Source organism: Gobio gobio (assembly GCF_949357685.1).
Source record: "Gobio gobio genome assembly, chromosome: 22".
In the NCBI taxonomy this organism is placed as follows: domain Eukaryota; kingdom Metazoa; phylum Chordata; class Actinopteri; order Cypriniformes; family Gobionidae; genus Gobio; species Gobio gobio.
The window spans coordinates 8067774-8095701 of NC_137118.1; the positions used below are offsets into that span (position 1 = coordinate 8067774).

The window sequence follows — 27928 nt, forward strand, 5'->3', positions numbered from 1 at the left end:
AAGCTTCAAAAGCCATTTTAAGAGTCTAGTCAAAGGATGCTTATCCCATTACTCGAGCTTTGTTTCTACCTCTGAGGAACCGTCAGTGAATTTCTACCGAAACTTTCTTTGCTCTCGAATATCGTTTGCCGTCTCCTTATACCATCACGCTGCTGATAGCTTTGAATAGATGCTCATCTAAGCTCTCGCCTTGAGCTTCACTGCTCTCCTCTTTACAAGTGCCCCCATCTCAGTATTAACTAATATGGCTTTTACAAGCGAGCTCTTAATGTATGTCAGTATTATTTCAGATTAAGGCACCATTCTCCTTCCATTCTCCAGGAGTGCCATTGAAATCCCACTTTCACATTTAAAGGGCCATTAAAACTGTCTCTTATATGGAAACTCAAAGCTATTGTGTGCTATGTCTTTGAGACAGTCCCTATAAAATACATTTAGGCTTATGGACTGTTGTAACGGCACTTGTAATGGATGCATAGCTTCGGTGCGGGCGCCAGTAAATTCAAAATAAAAAGTCTTGTTGTATTGCCCAAGTTGTTCACAAAGAGCTGGTGTGAATTAATGTGACTTTCTATCAGTAGAAAGCAGTCAAATGCCTCCCTATGCCCCGTTGGAAACAAACTACCGTCACGGAGGTTTTCACGCAGACGGACTCGCTAAGTGCAATGTGATTACAGCGCTGTAAAACTGCGCTATCTATAAAGCCACCATTGACGGCTGACTTTCTTTTTGAGGCCGATCGCGAGAGCCGGGTTAACGTGCGCAGGTCTCTGACCTTTTTATGAGGAAGGCGAAACGAGAAGCTCTTTCCATTACTGCCTCACATCAAAGCCTTGGCAGCATAAATTAATCTTTAATAGCGTGGAGGCTTTTGTGCCAGGGAATCATGCTGACTGCTTATTGAAAACAGTTGTTAATTCTATACTTCAGTAAACTCAGACAGGGGGAGGGAGAAATCAGCCCTAACAGGGAACAGATTGAGGCAAAACAAGAACTTACTGTGTTGAAATTAATGGCAGATGCACTTACTGGTAGTTTAAATGTTTCATTAGATGCTAATGTCTTACTGTGTTTTTAATTGTTGAGGAATTAGTTGCTGGAATATGAAAACCATCTGTTTGTTATCTTCCTGGAGGGGGAATCTTTACCCAGACTCTGCTCTCAGGGTTGTTAAAGGAGTTTATCCTTATGGTGCAACCTGGTGGAACTGTCAGTCTTCATTAACGTCATTATGATTGCACAAGCAAGACTGTGAAAACCCACAGACGCCCGTATGCACACGTACACGCTCATAAACAACATTTTTTATGTACACACAGTTACAGGCGTGTACTATGGCAAGCCGTTTTGACTTTTATTCATTCATTTGAATTCTTGATATCAACAATTGAATATCTACTAGTAAAAATTGTCCTTTTTTATATTAACAATTCAAATTAATTTCTGATATCATGGATGTGATTGTTACTAGTAAGAAAGCCCTTTTTAGATATCTGAAATTATATTTGATATCAATAATTTAATTGTTGATATCAACAATTAAATCATTGATATCAGGAATTGAATTCCAACTAGTAAAAACTCTAATTCTTGATATCAATAATTGTATTTTCACTTGTGAAAAGTCACCATTGACTGCCATTCAAATTCAGTTCTTGATATCAATACAATTTCAGATATCTAAAATGGCTTTCTTACTAGTAACAATTACATCCATGATATCAGAAATTAACATCGTCACTAGTGGCAATTGAATTGTTGATATCAAAAATTTAAATTTGTACTAGCAGAATGGCAGTCTATGGTGACATTTCACTAGTGAAAATACAATTATTGAAATCAAGAATTAGAGTTTTTACAAGTTGAAATTCAATTCTTGATATCAACAATTAGCATTTTTAATAGTGAAAATTTATATCAAGAATTCATATCCTGTGAATGAATAAAAGTCAAAACGGCTTGCCATACGTGTACATGTGGGAGATGCTTGCTTTCCAAAGAATGATCATTTTTACAAGAAACTGCATTAAGTTTGTTATGACAGTTAATCTAGCGAGCAGCAGTGGGTAACGATCATATGCCAAAACTGAACTGAGTAGTGCCAGAAAGAGCATAGCAACAATAAAAACCAACACAATAGATGTCATACTTTATGCGTCTAGACTTCAGACTAATTTTAGAGTTAGTGAGATGCCCTATTAAATCTTAAATGTGGAGTAATGAACAATGTGTGGACATAGAGGTTTATAGACAGGACTGCTCCAGCTTTCTGATTTATTGACTGTGGGTGGAAACCCGATTTGCACTGAACTTTTTGATGATGGTAATTTATCGTGGCTACCAGCATTGCACTTTTTTGTTTAACACCTCTATTAATCAAATCTCTTTTAAAAAATTACGCCGAGAACTCATAAGAAATGACCCGCATGCCTTCAGGAAAAAGTACTTCATTTTTCAAAGGCTATTTAAGAGGCATTAAGTGGGGAAACCTAATAGCATATCTCCACATGGCTTTTCAGTTCTCGTAATTCTAGTAAAAGATACACCTGCTGAACTGGTTAAAGGTAGTTGTGTGCTATCTGGGTTCGATATCTGTGTTAATATTTGATTATGAACTCAACTCAGAGTAAGTAAATATGCACTATCCTTTTACATAGACATTTACATTATTTACATGGAGAATAATACAAGTGCTTCCTCGTTGTTATTTATTTTTTAGACATCCCCTGAGGTAGAAGTTGAGAGGAAGTTTACAAGGCAGCATTTTGAAAATGAGAACATGTCGTTATTTAGCACAAGGCTTCTCAACAGAAATAAAACCCTAGCCTGGTGCTACCAGACTCTCGTACATTTCATTTGTACACTCTCCATTGACAAGTGTTAACTTTCTTGAAGGCGAGTACTCTGTTGAAGTTTAAAACTATTGGATCTGCCCAGAGCCACTCTGGATCTGCCATAACCAATTGCTAATGTTTGATCGTGATCGCCTAGCGCACGACATTAACCGTCATTGTTCTCAGCCACTCCACTGATTGGACCGGTTAAAATTTGGCAAATATACCGCAAACCCAAATGACGTACTGAAGGAAAATGAAAATTGAGCGCAAGTACGTACGTACACTCTAAAAAATGTTTTGCTATATAGTACTAAAAGTGGTTCTTTTGCTCGTAATCATAGGGGAACCACTTTAAATGCTGTATAGCACCAAATCTTGGTGCTCCAGTGGTTCTTCAGCGGTTCTTCACCGGTTCTTTGGGATGCCTGAGGTGCTATATATTCCTGAAGGACCCCCAACAGTGCACAGTTTGCATGTCTCCTCAATCAAACACACCTGATTCAGGTCATCAGCTCATTAGTAGCTACTCCAAGACCTGGGGTGCATTCCATTCGACAGGGTCCCTACGCACTGTTCACTGCTCCCTACTCCCTGCGCACGGTATATCAGTTGAAGTGGACTTCGCTGACAATAATCGCTCATTTGGAACGCCCTGCAACGTCATCAAAGAAAGGCAACGACGGGTACAGATTATGATATAACATAAATTAATAGTGTAATTTACTTTACTTTCACAATGAAAACCATATAATAAGCATATACATTTACAAAACACACAGTATTTATCTAAAAAATATAATCAAAACATTGTCCATTAGTTTTATTAGTTTACTTATAAGTTACCTGTATTGACTATGAACAGATTTGAAGCTGCACCTGTCATTCAATATGAAAATAGGCTACTTTGATTTGGTTAACTATGTATAAATGTAAGCTATTCTTAATCAATGGTCTTTGTAGCTGTCTCATCTCGTTCACTTACTTTCCCAAGTGCAGCTGCATATAACATTCCTGAGGTAAATAAAGTAAAATATAAAAAATGACAGCCCTCAGGTGCTTCTCAACACTTTTAATTTGTTTACATATTCATAAAATATAATATACAAATGTAACAGTTATTGCCATAACCATTCATAAATACTCTAGTTTATATAATAACTATGAATATTCAAATGCATATGTAAACTCCTTAATCGCAGAGCTGTTTAAAATCTATTCCAACCAACGGCTCTGCACCATCATTGGTTCAGACAGGTGATGCATGCGACGCGCAAAGACATTCCGGTGATTTTCACTCTCTACTTCCTGTGAAGGGATGTATCGATGTTCCCTTCTTCCCTACACCGTTCGCAGTACCCTTCGGACTGAACATGTTCGCTCCCGATTGGAATCTCACTTAAGATGGCGGAATACCCTCTGAAGTCCACTTCGCAGTCCACTTACGGTCGAATGGAACGCACCCCAGATGTGGGTGTGTCAGACAAAGGACACATCCAAAATGTGCACTGTTGGGGGTCCTCCAGGAACGTGGTTGGGAACCACTGCTATATAGCACCCCTACCAGGTACAGAACCTGTTAAGATATGGTGCTATATAGCACCAAAAGTGGTTCCCCTATGATTAAGAGCCAAGAACCACTTTTAGTGCCATATAGCACCATGTTTTTAGACTGTAGGAGGGTGGAGCCAGGCTAATAAAACACAACACATACATACAAAAGCACCTAGTTGACCTGTCCATCCTCCCTCAACTTCAGACTTTACAATTCCTTGTCTTCCTTTTTGTTACTGCCAACTCTCTGTCAGTCTGTTCCTCTCTCTGAGCAGTGTCGCCCTCTTATCACGGTGGCCTGCTGGTAGAAGCAAGCTTCTCTGCCTGGAGTCACTGAGCTCTCCCTCTGAGAGAGATCTTTTCACATAGCTAATGGCTACAGAAAGGGAACAGTTTCATTTTAATTATGTGCTTTACTCAAGGGCCCTCTTCCCCGCAGTTCCTTATCCCGCCTGTGCGCCTTTAACAACCCACAGCCTGCACCGGTGAAAAGAGATATTCTCCAACCCTCATCTTCTTCCCTTCCCCGTCCCGCTGCCTTTGTCAAGAACTATCGCAAAGAATCTGTTTTTATTCTCCTACGTGATGGGGAAGTATGAAAGAGCGAGAGAGACAGAGAAAGAGGGAATGTCTGGGAGAGGAAGATAGGAAAAGAAACGAGCGGCCGATCTCTCTCTCTCTCTCTCTCCATCTTGGTAAACAACCCCCCAGTGCGCCGTGGCCTACTCTGCTTTTTCCATTAAGTGACACTGCAGTCATTTACAGCTCATCTCGACTCATAAAACTGGGTTTTTATGTGCTGAGAGATGAAGGCGGCGGGTTTTGGCAGGGCGAGGGGTACGGAAACAGCCCGTCTGAATGGCGACGCTTCAGAAGACGTAAATTGCAGACCTTGATGACAGTTGCTGGGTCCCAGGAGTAAGCCATTGTTCTCCAGACTATACTGGGGCTCAGATGTTTTTGGATTTCATGTCCTCCTCCCGTTTTCCCCCTCGTCCTTCTCCTCTACGCTCTGCTCTTGTTCTTTATGATTTCTAGTCTGCTGAAGGACACCTGCTGTGAATCTCTGGTTCTTGCATGGGGAGAGTGGCTTACTGAATGGAAAGCTGTTTTTGATGTACTTTAGTGGCTTTTTATTTCTCTTTCTCACAGACTTGATATGAAGTCAGGCTTCTCCAGATAAAATCATGTGGTCAGAACCAAACAGGTTGATGATGTTACAGAAAAGTCATTTTTCTTTCTTTCTTTCTTTCTTTCTTTCTTTCTTTCTTTCTTTCTTTCTTTCTTTCTTTCTTTCTTTCTTTCTTTCTTTCTTTCTTTCTTTCTTTCTTTCTTTCTTTCTTTCTTTCTTTCTTTCTTTCTTTCTTTCTTTCTTTCTTTCTTTCTTTCTTTCTTTCTTTCTTTCTTTCTTTCTTTCTTTCTTTCTTTCTTTCTTTCTTTCTTTCTTTCTTTCTTTCTTTCTCTTTTTAACCCTCTGTTTGTATGAAACTTTACTTTAGTGGCAAAAGAAAGTACAATAATTCTGGGTTACTGTCTTACACCGTGTCCTAACTACATGCGACACGATATGATTCCAGCGACAAGCAACATGTCTGTCCACACCAGACGCGACACGACTGCGAGATGCAGCAAATCAATCAAAAACCACAGCCAATTAGAACAGCGTGTGGGTGTGATTATTATTTGTGAATAATCAAATTCACAAATATTACACCATTTAAACATTGCTAAAAAATACATACACTCTAAAAAAAAAGGCTGGTAATCATAGGGGAACCTTTTTTAGTGCTATATAGCACCAATTTTGGTGCTTCAGTGGTTCTTCAGCGGTTCTTCAGAGGTGCTATATAGCACCTTAGTCAAAGAACCGGTGAAGAACCTCTGAAGAACCGCTGAAGAACCTCTGAAGAACCACTGAAGCACCAAAATTGGTGCTATATAGCACTAAAAAAGGTTCCCCTATGATTACGAGCCAAGAACCATTTTTGGTGCAATATAGAACCTTTTTTTTTTTAGAGTGTACTGAGTTGCTAAAACAATCTTTGTCATAGAATATATACAGTTTGAACGTTCTTGTTTCAATTTGTTTAATTTCAAGATCTGAGGTGAATTATCCTTTGTTGCTTTTAGTACGACTAACAAAGCTGTGAGCACTAAATGATATTTAAAGTCACATTACTCGCTTTTAACATTAAATAAAGGACATAAACATTACCTGAGATCATCATTGCCATGTTTTGTGTTGTTATTCCGGCCGCGACTTCGCAGAACAATAGAAACTGTTAAAATAGATTAATCGCATGTCGCTGTCGTGGCTGGTTAGGACAAAAATTCTAATTACCATGGAAAAGATGCCTTTTATCAGGTGTAGTTAGGACACGGTGTTACTGTTTCTGGGTTACAATTAGGGCTGTCAAACGATTAATGACTATTAATCGCGATTAATTTAATCCAAAATAAACATTTGTGTTTAAATAATATATATGTGTGTACTGTGTATAATTATTATGTATATTTTTGAATACACACACACACACATACATGTATATATCAAAGAAATATTTGTACCGTATACATGTATATATATTTATTTCATTTATATTATATATAAATATAAAAAAATCTGAAATATATTCATGCATGTGTGTGTATTTAAATATAATCTTGATTAATCGTTTGACAGCACTAATTAAAATAGAAAACAGTTCTTTCAAATTGTAATTTTATTTCACAATATTACCGTTTTTACAGTATTTTTACAGATTTTTTTGGTTCACATAACAGACTTTAAACGGTGTACATCCAGTAGCTGCCTTTTACCCTTCCATCGTTTTTTTTAGTTTGTGCTCTATCCAGATTTAATCTAGATGCATAGTTCAAATATGTTATTGTATTCAAATAATGTGATCCAAAGGGCATCAGTATTATTTCTTCTCTGGCCTACGCTATCGCAGCAGTGTGTTTAACTTACTTTAGTGCCTTTTCTCTTCTTGCTGTATCTGATTGTTTTTTTTGCTGTCTTTGTGTTTTCCAGTTGAAGCCGGGCCAGAACAACTGCAAAGACAGCGACAGTGAGAGTGTCAGTGGAGAATCCAAACCCTCCATCCGGAGCAGCTCCAGAGACAGATTGACAGATGTGAGTGACCAATCAAATCTGTGCATCACTCACCATACTAACAAGAAACCACACTCAGTCAGCAGCAATTATGTTTTTAAATGAAGTTTTCCATGACTGGAAAAGTCATGGTAGGTAATTAGCATTTCTATAATGAATATACATTTTTCTAGTTATGCTCTGCTTTAAAATATCTGCTAAATGTTGCTTGTGTAACGTTTGTTTGCAAGCCATAGTGATGTCTGATTTGTTAACAAATTCCTTCTTTTCAGTGAATCCATCTGTGTGGGAACTGTCACCAATAATATGCAAAATGTATCTGAACTGCCATTTAGTGTAGAATGTTACCGTTGCTATTGTTTAGATGCTGCATGAATGTTTGAGCAATCAGGGAAAAAAAAGTGTAATTCCTGAGTTAAGGTAGGTCTGGACTCTGGTCCCTTACAATAACGGTCTTGACACCTCATCGTTATCAGTCAGTTGGTGGCTTTTCTTATCTGTCTCGTTCTTAAGAACAACAAGGTTCAATATTTAAACAGTCTTTTACAATTTCTCTTATCCACTCCATTGGTCTAAACAGACAAGGCCTTGTGCCAACAGGAACAATAGGAGTGTTTTAAGAGCCGAGCCGTTCTTGAGCTCAGTGTGTGTGCTTGTGTTGTCAGGGTGTGAGGTAGAGTAACGCGGAGGCTGTCTGCACCCTCAGGCCTGCAGGCTCTGGTATGTGTTTGTGCTCGGGTAGTGATAAGAACATCCTATTTACTCAGCTGGCAGCTTCAGTGGAGACTCAGACTGAAGCGCGACTGTGCTTATATACCATAGAAGTGGAGACGACAGGAAGTAACACAGTGAAAAATTTACCAGTGACCATGCTTGGACATCAGTGATGTACCGTAAAAACACAAATCACATATATAAAGCACTGGTTCTCCAAATGTACTATTTCAATATGACATGTTTTAAGTTAGAAATTGTTTTAACTGCTCGTTGTGTATACAGTCGTATTCAATCTATATATACTTAGTGTATATATCTACGTTGTGTGGCAAAAGGAGTCGGAATACGCACAGGATAATTTCGAGCTACAGGCAAAACATCCCTTTGGTTGAACCAGTCCCCAGCTAGCAATCCCAATGCTCCAAATAGCAATTAAACATCTTAAAGTATCTTTATTTGTTGGTTTTCTGAGAGGAGTACCTTTCCTTTGTCCATGAAAATGATCTTACTCACGCTGACTGACAGATCTGTCGCGTGCACACCAAGACGCCTCAGACTGCACGCAATCCCAAAATACACATATACACAGAATTACAGTATTTCAAAATATCTGTCTAGGCGAGTATTCACGCAAACATTATCTGTTATGTCTTATGTGAACATTTGGTTAACTGTTTGGGAAAAACATGTGTTACATTAGTTTAGGTCCATCCGGTACAGTAGGCTATAGTATTATAATACATTAAATATAGCTTTAATCAAACAATTGTGGTCATGGAAAAAAAAAAGTTGAATATATATTTTTTCTATAGATGTTTGGTGTCGAGGTATGGTTGCTGGGTGATTTTGTTTTGCTACCTTCAGAAAACTTGAACTTTACAAAATAATATAGTTTAAATATTGTCCATTTTGTGGTTATCGGCCATTGCATGAAAATAATTGCCTGCTTATCGGCATCGACCAGAATCAGTGCATCCCTAAGCACACACAGCCATATTTAACCCTCTTGAAGCAGCATTCAACCATGTCAAGGCAGTCTATACAGTTTACATTGCACTGAAAGTTATGTTACGTTGTTTATGGATCTTATACATAGGCTTGTGTGGAAGCTCAGGCAGACTGGCGTAGGCCCTCTTCAAACCTCGAGCCTTGGCTCCCGCAGTGGAGATGTGAGTCAGTGAGTGTGCGCCGGCACTATCAGATATCGAGCATAATTAGAGCTGTCAGCTGGAGGGCGAGGCGAGTCGTCGGAACAGACACGGCAGAACGAGTTGAGCGCGACTGCTCCTGCGTGTAGCTATAGGATGCTTGGCCAGGCATGAAATGAAATAAGTAATTTGATGTTGACATCAGAAATTGAAATGATACCTGCAGCCCCTCGTCAGGGAAGAGAGAGAAGACCGAAGAGATAAAGCGTGAGGGGGGGCGAGAAGAAGGAAAGGGAGATAGGAGAAGGAGAAATGCAAGTGGAATGGGGGAAACAGATAAAGTTAGAGATGAAACACAAGATAGAGTTTGATTATTGGACAGGTAAAAAACTACCCGTAAAGATATGCAGAATGTGTTGTGTATGATGGGTTTTCATTTGAGTCTTAAAGGGATAGTTCACTGAAAAAAGAAAATGTTTGTTGTTCCAAACGTGCATGTTTTAATCTAGATGCAGGCTAGACATGAGGTCCGGTAGAGATGAAGATTAGAAAATAATTATAGAATTTTTAGTTCTGAGTGAACTCTCCCTTTAAGACTCATAATGGCCAGATAAATAAATAAATCATTTGTATTTATTTATTTGTGTGTGTGTGTACAATTTCATGGTCAATGAGACATAGTCATAAGTTGTTTATAATTATATTTTATTTTCTTAATTATAACTTGAATATTAGCAAATGTATAAGGTGATCACCTCTTATTGATTTTATTTTGATGTGAATAATAGTAAGGCTGTAAAGGATTGAATTAAAGTATATTCACCATTATTTAATGATTTTTTTTTTACAAAACATTGAAAAAATGTCTTTACACAAACTTGAAGTAGACAAAAACTCCAGAAAACCTGTGTGGTGATAATTACATGATACTTTGAACCTGTTCTTCCTAGCCTAATGTTCATTCTCATCAAATGATTATGCTGTCTACTCAAAGTTCATTGAATGTTTTCTAAACAGGAGGTGCTAGAGATTTTTTGCTTGAGCAGTTTCTCAGGGTCACACTCAAAGTAGAGCATCCTAGTCCTGAGGGGATGGTGGAATGGTGGAAGCTGCTTATTCACAGTCACACCATAAAAAAGCCACTTCGTAACAGCATAGAGGTACTAGATAACAGAGATGGAGAGCAAGGCCTGATTTTCAGCGTGGGTTAGCATGGATTTTGCATAATTCCTGCAAGTTCCCCGCTTGTAATGTGGGAAATTCCTGCAAACATTTATTCACTATAGCATGTAGGTTGAATGAGTAAATGAATCCACACAGGTGGTCAGAAAAAAATCTGTAATTTGAAATCTTTGTCAGACTGTAATTTCATTTTTAATGTGCAAATGGCTTCACATCTCCACATTGTGTCTGGCTACTAGTGAGCTGCACGCTGTGATACAAGACATTCACTCACGTTTAAAATCAATGCAGGCCTCTATATCACAGGTTTTCAAACCCTGGGAGACTGGGTCGCCATGATGATTTAAGGAAAAATAACAAGAAATAACAAAATTAGTTTTCATAAAATCATAGTCTATAGGCTGCTGAGTTTGGTTCATTGTTGTGAGGCACGGCGCTCCTCAAACAAGTTCACGGAAAGGAAACTATGACATCTTGTTTTCTTTATTTTACAATAGCACAATGTAAGTAAACACTTATGTGTGTTATCTGTATGACCAAAATGACAGAGTATTTTAGGTTTCCTCTGTTAAATCGCGCCGGCGCCTCACACGTGCACACATCATATTCCAGCATTGCAAACTTGACATCGCAGCCTGTTCATTATCAAAATAAAATAGTCAACCGCTAAAGTTACACAGCACAGTTTAAATAGTCCGTAGTACAATTCACTTCAGTAGTGCAAGCACCGCTCCGCTGTGGTGTTTCCAAGCTCATTTTTGCGCAGATGAAGAGGAGGATTGTTTCCGTCAATATTGAGAGTGAAGTACAAAGCCTTTAATAAATAATGGTTTAGCATCCAAATACAACACGAATATGGAAATCCGTGATGGATATATGGATTTGAATGAGAGAGTTGGGCTACGTGAGCCTAGCACTGGTAACTTTTAGTTTCTCGTTAAATGATTTCGTTTTGGCTTCTTTACAGTAAGCCTACTTTATATTTTTTCATTCTTGATCTGTTCTGAATACCGTTAATATAGAGGATTTGTTGTGGCGTGAGGGGAACTAAAATAGCCTAGCTGTGTTTGTTGTGTTTATAATGTTTGTAGGCCTATATGGGTCTCGACAATTTAAAAAAAAAGGGTTGCTCTTAAAAAAAGTTTGAAAACCACTGCTCTATATTACCAGCGTATTACCACTGGTGAGATGTAGTTCTGTTATACTCAGTACAAGGTATGATCTACTGGTGCAAAATGTCATATTGGGTAAAAAAAAAAAGAACTAAACTTAATGAACTAAACTCAACCAAACAATTACAATTTCATGTTAACCTTTATTTAACCAGGCAAGTAACTTAAGAACAAGTTCTTATTGTCAACAACAGCCTGGCAGGAGAGTTTCATACAGATACACATTACAATACACACATATAAATTCATTTAAAACATTTACAGGCTGTAATAAAAACACTCCTTAGTATTTTTTTTTTAATGTGGAGATTGCAATATATGACTCTAATTTCAATGACTTTTGTAGCACATTCCAATCCTTTGGGGCAGAAAACCCCAAAAGCTAAACAACCGTTAACGGTTTTCTTTCTTGGGATAGTCATAGAAATATGATTTAGATGCTCTGGTTGTATGCGCACTAACGGTCCTATCATGGGCGTCAGAACCATTGTACCATTGGGACACGACCCACCCACTTTTTACGATCAAGGATATTGGACCCCCTCACATTTATCGTCTCTAATTCAGCACATGTCTGTTTACCTAGCCCTAACCGATAAACACTTATTATTAAACACGTTAGACGCTTTATTTACACTGTTCTAATATTCATTTTTATTGAAAATAAATGTCTTTCCAATCTGACATGTGATGGGAAAAGGGAGTAGAGTGAGTTCGGCAAAAGGCGGACATTTAGCAAATAACGCGGTATATTTGTACTTAATGTAAAAGGCATCTACTCCAGTAACATTTTTCTGAGAGAGGACCCACCCACATTTTTTTGCTTCCGACGCCCATGGGTCCTATGGTCGTATGGGGCCATTCTTGTTGCACAATAGCCTATATAGCGCACAAGGAAGTTTGATTTTAAACTTTGAATTGGCTTCAACTGGTCAGATGAAAGTTTGTGGTGTTCACCATATCTCACCAACAGACCAGATTGTCACTGTTTTTAATATCAGTGGTATTTGGATTAAAACAGCCTTAAATAATGTAAAGTTGCCTAATGAAGAGCTCAAAGCCAGAGTATTTTTTAACTAATCAAAATGACACAGTCAGACACTGACAGAAGAAGATACTTTTTATTTGACTTGTGATCAACCGATTGCACAACATACATCTTAAGAGTGTAAAATAATAATACAGTGAACCAAACTATGCAAATGTATAACTCTAGCTGGATTTAGATGCCAAAACCATTGTCAGAATGAGTGCTTGATTCCATAAAAACAGTGACAATCTGTTTGGCCTGTTGGTGAGATTTGGTGAACAACACAAACTTTCATCTCAGTTTCATTTCAGTTTTCCAGCTGAAGCCAATTCAAAGTTTAAAATCAATTATATAGGCTATTGTGCAACAAGAATAGCCCCATAGGACCATCTAGCATTCAAATTGTATGCCTTTTTACATTTCTGTATCTTCCTAACAATATTAACATGATTGAGCACATAATTGCATCAGTTGTAAAAGCACAAATACATTGAGTGAGCAAACACGCCTCAAATTAGAAAATTCCCCCATAAGAGTAAGAAATGTAGGCCCTGGAGAGGCAGTAAGAGAAACATTATTTTTGACATGTGAAAGTGTTTATTGTTTGTATAAATTCACGATTGCATACGCGCACCATTTTCCCAAAAGTGAAATCGGAGGGAAAGCTTGAGTTGGGGTTATGAGGAGTAATTCTAGTCCTCGTTATAGACTGTTTGGCAGTGTTCTAATGATGTCTTCTCTCTCTTACTCCTATCCACTGCACTGATGAAAAAACAAGAGAGAGAGAGAGACTGGTGCTGATCTTCGCTTGATGGAGAGGAAGCTGGGGTCCAAAGAGGTCACACAGGACATCTTGCTCTCCCCCCGATTCTTTTCCTCTTTTTTCTCACCCTCTCTCTTGTCTCTCTCTCTCCCCCTGCCCCCATGCGCTGCCAGCTCATTAAGCTACAAATGGTGCATCAGCCTTGTTCTCGCCAGCTGTAACCCCAAACCTTGGATAAATTGGCAGGTTTGCTGTATTTGCTCCGAAGCCCCGGGTCCCCTTTCAGCTGTGTTTGAAGCCAGCATGGCGGCACGGTTTCCCCAGGCAGGGTGGCTGGAGGCCAGGGCAAAGGGAAGAGGAGAGAAGGGGATGTGTGGTAGAGACGGGGCGAATCAAACACACATGTGTTTAGTCTCTGCGGCAGGAGTGAAATGCCATCATTATCCGGCTGCCTATCAAATAAATTGGCAATTACAGGGCGCCGGATTCCAGTAAACAGCACATTAATGCTTTTCCTTTGGTGTGTGTGTGTTTGCCGAGAGGAATGGGGGACGGACGTACGTGCCCCCTGAGCGTTTGGTGCCTTTGCCTACCCGTCACCATCTTGCTGATGAGAGACAAAGCAGGAGACGATAATGAGGTCAGTCCAAGCTGCGAACAAAACCGAACTAAAAGGCTTAAATATGACAGTTAATTTAACATTTTCGTCACTGCAGTGTGCCGCCTACAGAGGGACCATCCTAAAGCGGCTCTTTAACTCTCATTACAGCCTGCTAATCTGACACAGAGAGGCGCAGACAGACAGTGAAAGCGACCGAAAGACTGAGAGAAAGGGATGACATTAGCTGCTCTTTGGTCGCCATAGAGACTGTACTTTGGGATTTCTGGGTAACTCGTTTTATTGCTCATTCATCATTCAGTGCGGTCTTAACAGAGGCAGAGCAATGAAATATTTACATTGAGGGTCAGGTGGCAGTTTGCCCTGTTTAGTGGTCTGTCATGTGTGGGGGTCGGGTGTGTAGTGTAAAGAGACGTGCTCGCGACACGCACACACACACACGCACGTCTGATCGGGATCTGCATGACCAATGCTGTCGGCAGTGGATCAGAGTGGATGAGTGAAATCTGTAGATTTTCAGAGTGAAGAATTCAGATTTAAAATTTACATTGAGAAGTCATTTACAGAATTCAGATTCATTATGTCAGCAGATCTATTCAGAATAGATGACACAAACCTGATTTTGAGGTTGAAGGAACAGAATTCAGATTCAGAATTCAGTTTGGATACAGAATTCAGATGAATCATCCCAACAGTGCTAACAGATGAGTCAAACCTGATTTTGAGGGTGAATGAACAGAATCAAGATTCAGATTCAGAATTCAGTTTTGATACAGAATTCCGACATAAATTCCAATACATAATGTCAGCATTGCTATTCTTAATAGATGACACAAACCTGATTTTGAGGTTGAAGGAACAGAATCAGAATTTAGATTCAGAATTGAATCTTTGAATATGTTGCTCATTGTATTGTTAACATGAATCCTCAGAACAGTGAAATAGAATCTGACTAAAGGATAGTACTCACTATAAAATAGCGAGAGCTACACAACCAATAGTCAATAAATCGCTAAATTGCTATTGCTAAATGAAAACGATTCGTTAGGGGTGTGGATCGCCATTGGTCTCACGATTCAATTCGATTATGATTATGTCAACGATTCGCATCGCAGTGAATTGCAATATTGCTGCACATGGCTACATTTTCGTCAATGGATACAAGCAGTCAGATATATGAACTGTTTTGTTTTATCTGCTCCAAGTAGGGATGCACTGAGACCACTTTTTTTCAGACCAAGTACAAGTACTTACATTTGGGTACTTGCTGATACTGAGTACTGATACGAGTGCTTAATAATACCATTACAGTTCTTCTAACAATGTTTTATTTTCATCAGATGTTCATCAGTCTTTCTGACTGTAACAAAGTAAATACACAAATTGATGCTGTTGCTGACATTTTAACATTCAACTTGGTGTTTTCCTAAACAAACATGGCACTGCTGCCCATTTCACATAAATGTAACCTGTAACATTCAGTGGATTCCAGTAGCACACAACATAGTAGCAGAACATCTGAATTAAATTATTATGTTATCATAGCCATACAGCCCTTTTCGGAAAAGTGAGAAGAGGCTGGTTCTTTTTGATGAAAAGAAGTTTCTCTCCATTATCAGCTATGTGCCTGTTTCTGTTTTCATCTAAAATGTGTGACTCCGAGCTACGCTCCTATGGGTCGTATTTCATGAATTAAAATGAAAGTGTCCTGTTGTCGATAGGGGCGCAACTTTAGTAAACGCTTCTCTGGGTCGTATTTCAGGGAAGTGACAATTGGTTGGACGACATGTTGTCAAATATACGTTGGCGATTAACATTGTGTCTAGATTACTTCTAAACATTATTTTGTTTAGTTTTTGTCTATTCAGAGGGGGAGAATTGGGGAGTTTTGTGATCTGAAAAAAAAAGATGAATCCAAAAAAAAAAACTGATTCTCAATTTCTCCAGAATCATGCAGCTCTACTACAAAACACATTGCAGCTTGTTTAGTTATGAATGTGTTTCCAGTTCTTCATCTAAATGTTCTCTGAATGGAACATTATGAAAAATCATTCTTTGTCTCTGTCCCCTGTGTGTTCACTTTGGAACTCTCTGAGTGGTTTGCGAGGATTTGTAGCCCTCTCGCTGTTTTGCAGTGAACATATTTGAATCCAGCATCGTGGTTAGTGGCTGTAGATTATTAGTTCTGCCTGTGCTGGGGGATTCTTTCGCTATGTGGTAAAACAATCTCCACCCTGTAATTACGGCCGCTGGAGCAGATTTATGTCATATAATATAGATGTTGTTCTTAATGATTACTGTTATTATTTGATTTCGCCGGGACGTGGAAAGAGTCCACAGCGTTTTGCGGAGAGGTCATGTTTCTGCTGAAGCTTTTGACCTGCGGATATTGCTCTCTGGTGGCTGAAGTCAAAACAGATTACATTAGAGTCAAACTTTCCGCTCTCTGTTTGTCACAGATCCTCAAACCTCGCTGCTAATTCTGATTATTCCTCTACACAGTCGTTATAATGAGGTCAGGGGCCCTTACATGCTGAGAAATGCCGACCAATTTGCTCCGACATGGAAGTTGTAATTGCTTGCATCAATTATCTAGTAGTTCTTTTGCCGTCTCCATTCGTCACTCCCGTTCTCTCTCTCTCTCTCTCTCTCTTCTTCTCCCACTCGCTCGTTCTCTAATTTGAAATGTTCCTTATTAGAGACATGCATTTAGATATGGCAGTTGCACCGCACCTATAATTAGCTTATTATCATGGCAGGAGTTAAAGTGTTTGAACAGGAGTTTAGAATGTGCGTCTGTGTGTGTAGCAGAAAAATGGGTCCCTCTTTATGTTACGTGTCTTTAGCTACTATGTACTAACATTGAAATTAATCGTTTGATACAATGAACTAATTGTGTATCTGTTTTTACATTCTACTAATTTCTGAAAATAGATCTATAATTACACTGTTGACCTTTTAACCCTACCCTTAAAGGGGTGGTAAAACACATTCTTTTGAAGGCTTGATTGTGTTTGTGGGGTGCACTGTAACATGTGTTCATGCTTCGTTTTTAAAAAAAATTGCATTATTTTTCATATATTTGACCTTTATTCTACACTGCTCTGTCCCTCCTTGTAAAACGGTCTGATGCTTTCCGGGTTGTATGAAGCCAGTCTCTCAAAAATACGCGATGGGCTCAGATTGGTTAGCTGGCCCAGTGTGTTGTGATTCGCTAACCGCAGTGCACGTCGGAAACGCCACGCCCCTTACCTGGAGGCTGTGCTTTGGTCAGTATTAGCATCAATAAAACCATACCAATCTGAGCCCGAATCAGACCCAGAACATTTGAGTGAAGATGATCGAGCAGAACCTGTTCAGTCCTCAAGAGTAAAGACTGCAGATCTATAGTGATCGCTACTGAATGGCACTTTTGTATTTTTAGAACGATTATAGCCAAATATCTGTGGCAAGAACTATTAACCCAAAACGAACACTAAACACTGGCTTTACCAGTAGCCAAATCACACACAGAACCATGTTTAGCATGCCTGTAGATAAACAATACATAAAAGCTCTAATCAAAGAATCATTTACACTAATGCCAAGTTAGCTGTTGAAATTTTAACGTTAGTGTTTGTAACGTTAGGTGTTCGTCGGATAACGTTAAGTATGAATGAGCATTTAACAGACTGGTTTGCAGAACAGCGTTGTCATCTGTTTACTTCCTTGCTACAACGTACAATTAACCTATTACAGGAAACACATCGATGAAAAATAAATCAGACTTACAGGTTGTGGCCCGTAAACAGCTTCTGTTTGTAAATCCAGCTTTCAGGACAAGCCGAGGTGCAAATCCGGCATTGAACTCGCGAAGATTGTGGATGTTTTCCTCCGTGAAATGTGCAGCGCCCGCGTCGTGCATCCGCGCACAGGCAGTGTTTGTCTCGCGCATCTGACGTGCAAATCCTGCATTGAACTCGTGAAGATTGTGGATGTTTTCCTCCGTGAAATGTGCAGCGGGAGGCGCGCCCGTCGCGCATGATTCACACTGAACCGCTCCTGAATTGCAACGGACGAATATTGTCCATTATGTCACATTTTCCAGTCTTCTCCTCCGACCCCTGTCTGTCTCGTGCTTTATGATGGGCAGCATATATTTGAGACCTGTTCCCTCTGTCTCAAACACATGCATATAACATGCTGTATGTTAAATGCCCTTTCCCAGACCTGCAATCCGGATGAAAATAACAGTGTTTCGTCGGCATTGCAGCAACACCACTCCTGCCTGTAGCCTACCACTATACCACAACAACAGCGATACAAAATGGCCTCACCCCCCCTTATTTAATATTCACGGAGGAGGTGTTTATGTAAATATTGAGGCTGATGATGTCACCAACCCTGGAGGAATGTCTGTAGTCGCCTAGCGGCCGTTTGCTGTAGTCCTTAGAAATGGATTTCTTTAAAAGCAAATATCTCCCTTTGCTTTAAACTTTGAACGTTGTAACTTTGCAGATGTTGTTTATGCTCAAGCAGCAACATTACACGCTAGCTAAAGTTAGAATAGTGAAATCGTGGTTTACCACCCCTTTAAACCTACCCATACCTGTCCCTAACCTTACCCGTATCCCACCTCAACAGCAGCAAAGGTGTTTTTGCAATACAATATGAACACAAAAGTGCATTGTAAATTTGTTTTGATGTAAGTGCATTGTAGTTAAGGCCACCTAATATAAAGTGTGACCGAAAAATGCATTTGTTTGTGCATTTGTGCTAGTGTGCCAGCATTTGAGGAGGTTGTTTTTGCCTGTCTGGATAACAGTGTGTTTATAACTGTCAGTTCATTGTGTGAGTGTGGAAAGGAATACAGAGTGTGTCTGAAGAACAGTAGTGGTTATGATTGCTTTATAGCTTAACAGCACTGCTCTAAATCAGCTGTCAGTCACTCTGACCTGAAACACGGCTGGTGACAGCACCTCAATAATCCTGCCACTCGTCCCTCTCGGCTTTGCTGTTACGCCTGAACTGGCCAGCGCTGCACACTCTCTCACACACACACAGAGGTTTGTTTTGTTATCTAAGTGAGGATATTCCATAGGCTTAATGGCTTTTATACTGTACAAACTGTACATTCTATCCCCCTACACTACTCCTATCCCTAAACATACCCATCACAGGAAACATTCTGCATTTTAACATTTAAAACAAAAACATTGTTTAGTATGTTTTTAAAGCTATTTTAAATATTTCATGTTTGCGTTGAAATACCAGTGTAATACCGTGTCGTTATACAAATTTGTGTCCTCATAAATCACTAAAACAAACAGACACACACACGCACGCACGCACACACGCACACACACACATACTCATGCACACACACACACACACTTATCTATATGGATAGTGTGTGTGTGAACTGTTCATGGTTTGTTCATGTTAGTTCACAGTTCATTTACTAATGTTAACACGATTTTAATAATGCATTAGTAAATGTCAAAATGAACATTAACAAAGATAAATAAATGCTTTTTAAGTGCAGTTCATTATTAGTTCATGTAAACTAATGTAGTTAACTAATATTAACTAATGAACCTTATTGTAAAGTGTTACCCACTCTTCCTTTAGATGCCACAGTTTTTTTTACCCTCAACATTCACACTTTTAGCACAGCCAAGATCTAAATGTGTGACTTTCTTTTTAATTAAAAAAACGAAAGCAACAAAAAAAAAGAACATTCACATATATAAAAAAAGATTTTGTGAAAGTTTAAAGTCACCGTTTTAGACTGCTCAAGGACTATTTTAAGAGCTAGATATGTGTAAAATATATGTAGAAATATTTTTAAAAAATTACTAATTAATCACACATTTTTCTGTAATGAATTGTGATTAATCGCACCTAACATTAAAATTTTTTTTTATATTATCAAATAAATAAAATATGTATTTGTAACAAAAGTATATTTTTATTTTGTATGAATTTCACAGTTAATATCCAAATTAATGTAGAAATAACATAAAAGGTAACACTCTATTTTAGGGTTCAGTTCTCACTATTAAGCAGTTGCTTATTAGCATGAATATTACTAGAATATTGGCTGTTTATTAGTACTTATAAAACACATATTAATGCCTTATTCTGCATAACCATATTCTACATCCCTTTATCCTAACCAACACCTAAACTTAAACGCTACAAAAACTACCTTACTAACTATTAATAAGCAGTAAATTAGTAGCTTATTGAGGCAAAAGTCGTAATTAATAGTTAATATTTTAAGCATAAAGTATATTTTAACAGGTAGGAAATACAGAAATTGAATAAAGTTATCAAACACTTCACAGTCTTATCTGCATAAATAATTTAAATATAGATTATTATTACTACAAAAGTTTTTCCAACAAGAGCAGCGTGGGATTTTCTCTGTCTTTTGTTCTTTGATTAACATTAATGACAGACATCACAGTAGCAGGTTTATTAGGCTGCTGTCGCTTTAAGATCTGAAGCACATGACACGGTTCGGACGCATATCCCATGCCCTTACAACTCTTTACATGATTTAAAGATTTATTTAACTCAATAAAGATCTGTGCATTAATCCGTTCCTGGAAACGATCCGTATTGTGAAAAGCGCTATACAAATAAAATTGACTCGACTTTTACTGTCTTTTTAATTTAAGCATTTCAAAGGTCCAGATGTGAGTCAAAATGTATTTACATTTTATTGAATTATCAACTATAATCTGAATTTTGCTGTCGTAAGTTACATGAACAGTTCCAATGAAAGACATGCTGAAGAAAATGTCTCTTGAGTCTTATGGACGCTGAGACATTTTTATTGTCGTAAATCTTCCTCAATTCATCCACTGTTGGCAGGTGTGGACTGAGTTGAACCTGAGAGTGTTTTTGTGTGAATGTGGCAGGAGATTTTGACACGCAGTGACAGGGTGGTCTGCTTTCATCACAGCCTGTCTGTATTGTGCTGTCATTATTGAACAGCTAACTGTCCATCATGGGCGATGGGAGAGAGACAACACAAATGAACATGTCTACACATACAGTCAGCACTTACCCATCAAGTCGGAAAACTAGTCATATTGAGGCTCTGAAGCATCAGGTTCACGTTGGATGAATTCCATGAACTACATTTTTATTAAATAATTTTTTTTTTTATTAATATAATTTACAATTTTATTAATATAATTTATATAGTGCAGAATTTTAAATATATATTGTAGAATTTAAAATATAAAAATAAAATATATATTTTTATTTATTTATTTATTTGGATTGGTTTTTGGCTAGAACATTGAGCATGAAATGACTAATGAACACCGTTGGAGACTGACTTTAAACTTGCATGACCCATCAGATTTTTATTTTCAATAATTTTTATTTTTATTTATCTTTTTTTTGTGTTGTCGTCGAGGCTCAGAGGATGCTAACATTAGCTAAAACAATGTGACAAAAACACATGCAAGTCCAACCCAAATGTTGCATATATAAAACATGATGTGAGAAAGCAAACTGTATCGTCATGCAGATTTTTTGTTATTTTGATTAGATAATTGTCAATTAGGGATGCCAATTAATCGAATCGCAATTTGGCTTATGTGCGATTATGAAAGTGTAAAGGCTGCGATTTTAATGAAATAAATATATTCTCAAATACACCATACATTACATAGAACTCAAATAGACCATATATTGTTGCAGTCGCGTGTTTATTGTCTTCATGTTTAATCAAAGCGTTTCTATCATCTTTTTATTAAGCTGCACAGCGCCAGCTTCACATTAGGGATTTCCTGAAAACGTCATTATACTACTTCTCTCTGAGGCAAATGTGGCGTTTTTGCTCGAGGGCGCCCTCTGGCCTCCAGTATGAATGAAACATGAGTGTGTTCACTCCATCCTATTTTGGGTAATAAAAAAAAAGGAAAAATAATACTTCTCTAAATAAATGTATATGACAATCCCTATGTTTTTCTCCAGTGTACAGGAGTTTTTTTCCCCACAGTGGATGCATTAGAGGCTCACATTTCATATTAAATACATAGACTCGTTTTTGATTTTGCATACCTTTTGACAAACATTTAGAAATTGATATCACAGATTTTTATAATAATATAATATTTTATAATAAATCCTTAGACATTTCTAGTGATTTTTAGTCATAGGCTGCCTGCATGTTAACATGTAACCCTACAGTTTTTTGTAAAATAAGTTTTCTGTAAAATATAAATATTAGTATTATTATTTTGTTATATTTATTCTTAAATACTCTATTTTTAATTTATTATAATGAAAATGTGTATATATATATACACATTTTATATATATATATATATATATATATATATATATATATATATATATATATATATATATATATATATATATATATATATATATATATATGTATGTGCAATTTTAACCAGAATAATCGAAATTAGAAATTTTTCCCAAATCGTGCAGCCCTATCGTCAAGTGTTTTAAAAAAGCATGACTGTTTGGATTTATATGAAATGGTAACACTTTACAGTTCATGTAAACTAATAGATTCTTGTTAACAAATGGGACTTTTTTTTAAAAATCCAGTATCCATTTTAAAAACTATCGGTTGGTTAATCGGTTATCGGCACGTGCTGTCCAACCTAGTTATCGGTATTGGTAAAATCCACTATCGGTCGACCTCTAGTTACCAGCGCAGTACGCTTAAATCCAGTCCGGTTTAACAGCATCCAGTCATTCACCAGCTGACTTTGTTGCATTTTTCTCCAAATCCCTCTTCTTTTCACCCGCAGACAGTAGGAGGAAGGGAGTGAGAGAGAAGCAGACAAAAAGTGCTGGCAGAGACTGGCTTGTCTCTTTCTCTTTGTCTTCTTTTCAGATCAGAGTGCATATTGTAATGCCATTTAAATGCCCGTCGTTTCTTCATTTATTTATTTTTTTCCAGATAAAGACGGATAGCTTGGAGGAATCTCTCTCTTGCTGTCGTTCTCTCTCTGTCTCTCTTAGTGTTAAGGTCAGTTCATCATTGTGAGTTGAATAAGTGGAGCCTGAGGGAATCTTAACAAAGGTCTTGTTCTGATTGGATAATGACAGCACGGGGCCCAAGGAGCAAGAGAAATCGCTTGTTGCCATAGCAATAAGAGACCAATGTGGGTATCATATTCAGAATGTGCGAGAATGCGGCAGAGAAAGAGAGAGGAAGGGAAAAGATTTTTGACTCTGAGCCTGTATAGAAAGCATGTCTGTGCCTTCGTTGTATGACACACACACACAGCGTACGGGTGAAATGCTTCGACACCCTTCACCCTAGCAAGCGTCACTTGAGAAAAGTTGTCAAATACATTGCTTTTACAGAAAATAACTTGACTATGAGCTAAAATAAACGAAACCTTGCCCACCAGGATACAGGCATCAGTCGCTTTTATAAACACCAGCACAAGCTCACATCTCCCGGGCCTACAAATCACCCTGACCTGGAGCCTCTGTGTGTGTGTGTGTGTGTGTTCAACTGAGCTGCCATGACCCTATTCCCCAAGCCTATGTTGTAAATATACCAGACTTCTTTCTCTTCCTGCCATTTTTTCCCACTCTTGTTTGGCTTCCTCAGAGGCGACTTGTGTTTTCAGTCCTTAATGATCCTTCCTTATGATGGATAGAGACAGCCTTGCCCAGGCCAAGTAGCACTGCCGTATCTTCAGCAGACCCAGGTGCTGACGGAAACGCTGTGTAAGGTTCTCCGGGGATGAGAGAAAGTGGGAGAAGTTGGAAAGGTCTCATATTGTGAGGTTGTAGGCCTGGTTACTCTCCATTTCTCCTTGTAAAGCAGGGCTGAAACCGTTCAGCACTGCCAATCAAATCTCTCACTGGTGTACTGGATTCGCTACATTGACTTGTGGCTGCCGTAGAAAATGGGGAATGATTTTACCACAGTTAAGTGGTGTTGTTTGGTGCGTCCTGATAAATTGTTTTAATAAAATGTTTTAAGTTTGTAAAAGTAAGAAGTACATTTTTAATAAACATTAATGTTGTTCAAACTGTGGTGCTAGAAACGCCAGGGTCATGGGTTTGAATCCCAGGGAATGCATAAACTAATAAAATTAATGAAATGTATACTAAGTCACTTTTGATAAAACATGTGCTATATGCATACATTTAAATGTGATCATAATATTAGGTTTTATTTAGTGCTGTCAAATTGATTAATCGCGATTAATCGCATCCAGAATAAAAGTTTGCGTTTAGATAATATATGTGTACTGTGTATATCTATTATGTATATATATTAGTGCTGGGAATCGATTTTTTACTAATTAATCACATTTTTTTCTGTAATTAATCGCGATTAATCACAAGTTTTTAATATTTTAAGTTTTTAATATCTTGATATTGTAATAATTTCAGTTACTCTCCAAATTAATGTAGAAACAATTTAAAGACAGTATATTTTAAATGTGTTGTATTGTCATGTTTTTATGAATAAAGGCCAATATCACTGATGTCTCTATGAAACATTAATGATGTTACATTACAGTATAACTGAAAGCTCCCAATTTCAACATTTATTAGGCTTTAAAAAAAACTACTTTTAATTTAAGTGAACTTAAAACAATCTTTACATAAACCCATTATAAAATTTTTTATTTTTATCTGTGGCCTTCCCTGTTAGACATATACAGAAATGTAAAAGTTATCAAACACCTTTCTTAACTGCATAAATAATAAGTGAAATATAGATTTATCATCATTAAAGCTACAATTTTCTCTGTTCCCGTTGTTCTTTGATGAGCATTAATGACAGGCATCATCAGTGCTCCTGTCACTTTAAGAACGGCCGCTGAAAAACATGATGCGGATCTGACGCTGTCCCGCGCATCTCATTTCCTCACAACTCTTTAAGTTCATTTAAGACGTTATTTAACTAATTTAAGACTCCTAATATGAGAATACTCAACATTCTCTGTGTTGTTGTTATTGTTTGTTCAAGAGCAAAGAGAACTCGATGTGAGCAGGAGACTGTGTGTTTGTGTGTGTGTGTGTGTGTGTGTGTGTGTGTGTGTGTCAGAGTGTCCCTCGATTAGCTGACATGAGACGCAGCCACACAGACAGGACACTGACACACACACACACACACACACACACACACACACACACACACACACACACACACACACACACACACTGACAGGACACTGACATACAGCGCGTTCTCTTGTGTCTTGTCACGCTTGGAAGCTTTACATGAACAGGAGCGTGATCATGTAATGCTAGGCAAAAATGGATATAAAAACGGACGCTGCGTTATTTGCGTTAAATATTTTTAATGCGTTAAGCTGAAAAAATTAATCACCCGCGTTAACGCATTAATTTGCCCAGCCCTAATATATATAAATCGCACTCATGTATTTATTTAAGAAATTGTTGCATGTATATACTGTATATATATTTATATAATTTATATTTTATATATATATTCATTTAAAATAGATTGGAAAAACAACACAATACGACAACAACAAAAAAAAGATTCAAAATAATGTTGTTGCCTTATAATTTTTAAGTATAATCATATTGGTTGTACAAGTCATTTCAAATAATAATAATAAAAAAATCTTGTTGTTGAATCTCGTATAGCTAAAAAAATGATTACGTTAAAATTGGTTTAATTATTTAGAAAAAACATGTTGCCATGATTTATATTTCATATCATTTTTACAGGATACATTTTATCAGTATATGTTTAGCAATTTGTGAAATTCAGTTGATTGGTCATAGGTGGTGTGTATATTGACTATTTTCAACAGCTTCAAACATGGTCCAAACTGATTTTAGAGCTCAATTGTGTTTTTATACAAAGCCAGCTTGCCGGCATTAAACCAATTGTATTTGTTTCATAATGCTGTGCTAATAAAGAAGAACACAAAGTTGAGCCTTCAAATACCACCTTCCTTGCTTCACAGCTCTGTACGGCAATTGGATATTGCAGTCTGAATGGCCATTATCTCTATGCCCAGCCTTCCCGCTGTTTCGTCCCCCATAGGATCTTAATGTGTGAATGTGTCTGCTGGGCTGCAGTGAGAAGGTATATCGCTGGACTCTGAACCATTAGACTGTATTCAAAGAGGCTTTTAACACACTGTAGGCGTCACAGTGGCATTGTGCTCACCGACGTGGAGTTAATGGACTGCGCTGTGTGCCTTCAGTTATTCACTATCTGGTCAGACTGAGATCAGAGAGCGTGTCTGTTGAGAATATAATCAAACATTTCCTCATGACTTCAGTCAAAGCACAGAGCTATGTAATCAAGTGAGTAAATAAAGAAGTTCTTGTTTCTGTTAAAGTTGGTTATTTAAAAGGATTTGTGATATATAACAAATCGCTAAGTTTTATTGCCTTCGTGATTTAGTGTAACAACCACAAGTTTTCCTCATATGCAAAGGAAGAAAGAAAAAAAACATGAGATGGAATGAAAAAGGAAAGTAGTTACTTGGTTTATATTTTCTTCCAGCAGCCGTTTAAATGGCATGTCAGGCCACGCAGGTGGCTGGGGAAACATAAATCCTCGCTGGGTGTTCTGGATCCAGCCAAGGTTCCAGAGCTATCTGTCACGGTTCTGTTGAGATTTATGCTTGAGTGGAAGAGGCTGAGTACACACAGAGTGTTAAAGAGTCCTGTAAAGAACAAGCTATTAAAACATCCACCTCAAACCACCGTTGTAGCACAACCCTGCCCAGAGCTGACGTCTGAATCCTGACCGGAGACATGATCCACAATTCTAAGACCAAAAGTGAAAATGCTTGCTCGTAAATATAATAGCATAACAATTTGAGTGAAAAATGCAACTCTTTTGATGAATGACTTGGGGCTTAATCTTAAAGTCCCCCTGTGGTCAATAACTTTATCCCTTAAAACTCATCTTTGATCACCAAACATGATATATTAGCATGAATATGCTAAACGCAATACGCAACTCTGTTTTTCTATGGCTCTGTTTGTGACGTTAGAAACACTTTCAGACCGCGTTTTCTTTGGTTTATTGGACTTTTAAAGAGAAAAAATACTCAGCAATGGTGTTGACTTGTGAATTTGCACATGGTATGTCTTACACCGTGTCCTAACTACACGCGACACGATAAGATTCCAGCGACAAGCAACATGTCTGTCCACACCAGATGCGGCGCGACTTCGAGATGCAACAAATCAATCAAAAACCACAGCCAATCAGAACAGCGTGTGGGCGGGCTCTCGTGGCTAGTGTACGGCACCAGAGATTAATCTTGACGGCACTCGCAAGGAAATGGATAAAAGTACATAATCAAATTCACAAATATTACACCATTTAAACATTGCTAAAATACATACTGAGTTGCTAAAATAATCTTTGTCATAGAATATACTTGTTTGTTCACAGTTTGAACAGTTTCAATTAATTTAATTTCAAGATCCGAGGTGAATTATCCTTTGTTGCTTTTAGTATGACTAACAAAGCTATGAGCACTAAATGATATTCAAAGTCACATTACACGCTTTTAACATTAAATAAAGGACATAAACATTACCTGTGATCATCATTGCCATGTTTTATGTTGTTAATCCAGCCGCGACTTCGCAGAAAAATAGAAACGTTTCTAAAATAGATTAATGTCGCCGTCGCAGCTGGTTAGGACAAAAACTCTAATTAACATGGAAAAGATGCCTTTTATCGTGTGTAGTTAGGACACAGTCTTAAAGCATATTAAAAACACCAAATAGACAGACATAAACATCATTAAACACTTGATTTTCACTGGCGGGGACTTT

At 37.9% G+C, this 27928-nt stretch overlaps 1 protein-coding gene across 1 annotated transcript in view; it reads left to right on the forward strand.

The window, feature by feature from the left end:
• Positions 1-27928, forward strand: part of auts2a (activator of transcription and developmental regulator AUTS2 a) — a 428008-nt gene that overhangs the window by 179526 nt on the left and 220554 nt on the right. The window contains exon 4 of the mRNA XM_079804466.1: positions 7423-7524. Within this exon, the coding sequence (XP_079660592.1) occupies positions 7423-7524 (102 nt within the window). The remainder of the gene's footprint in view (positions 1-7422; positions 7525-27928) is intronic.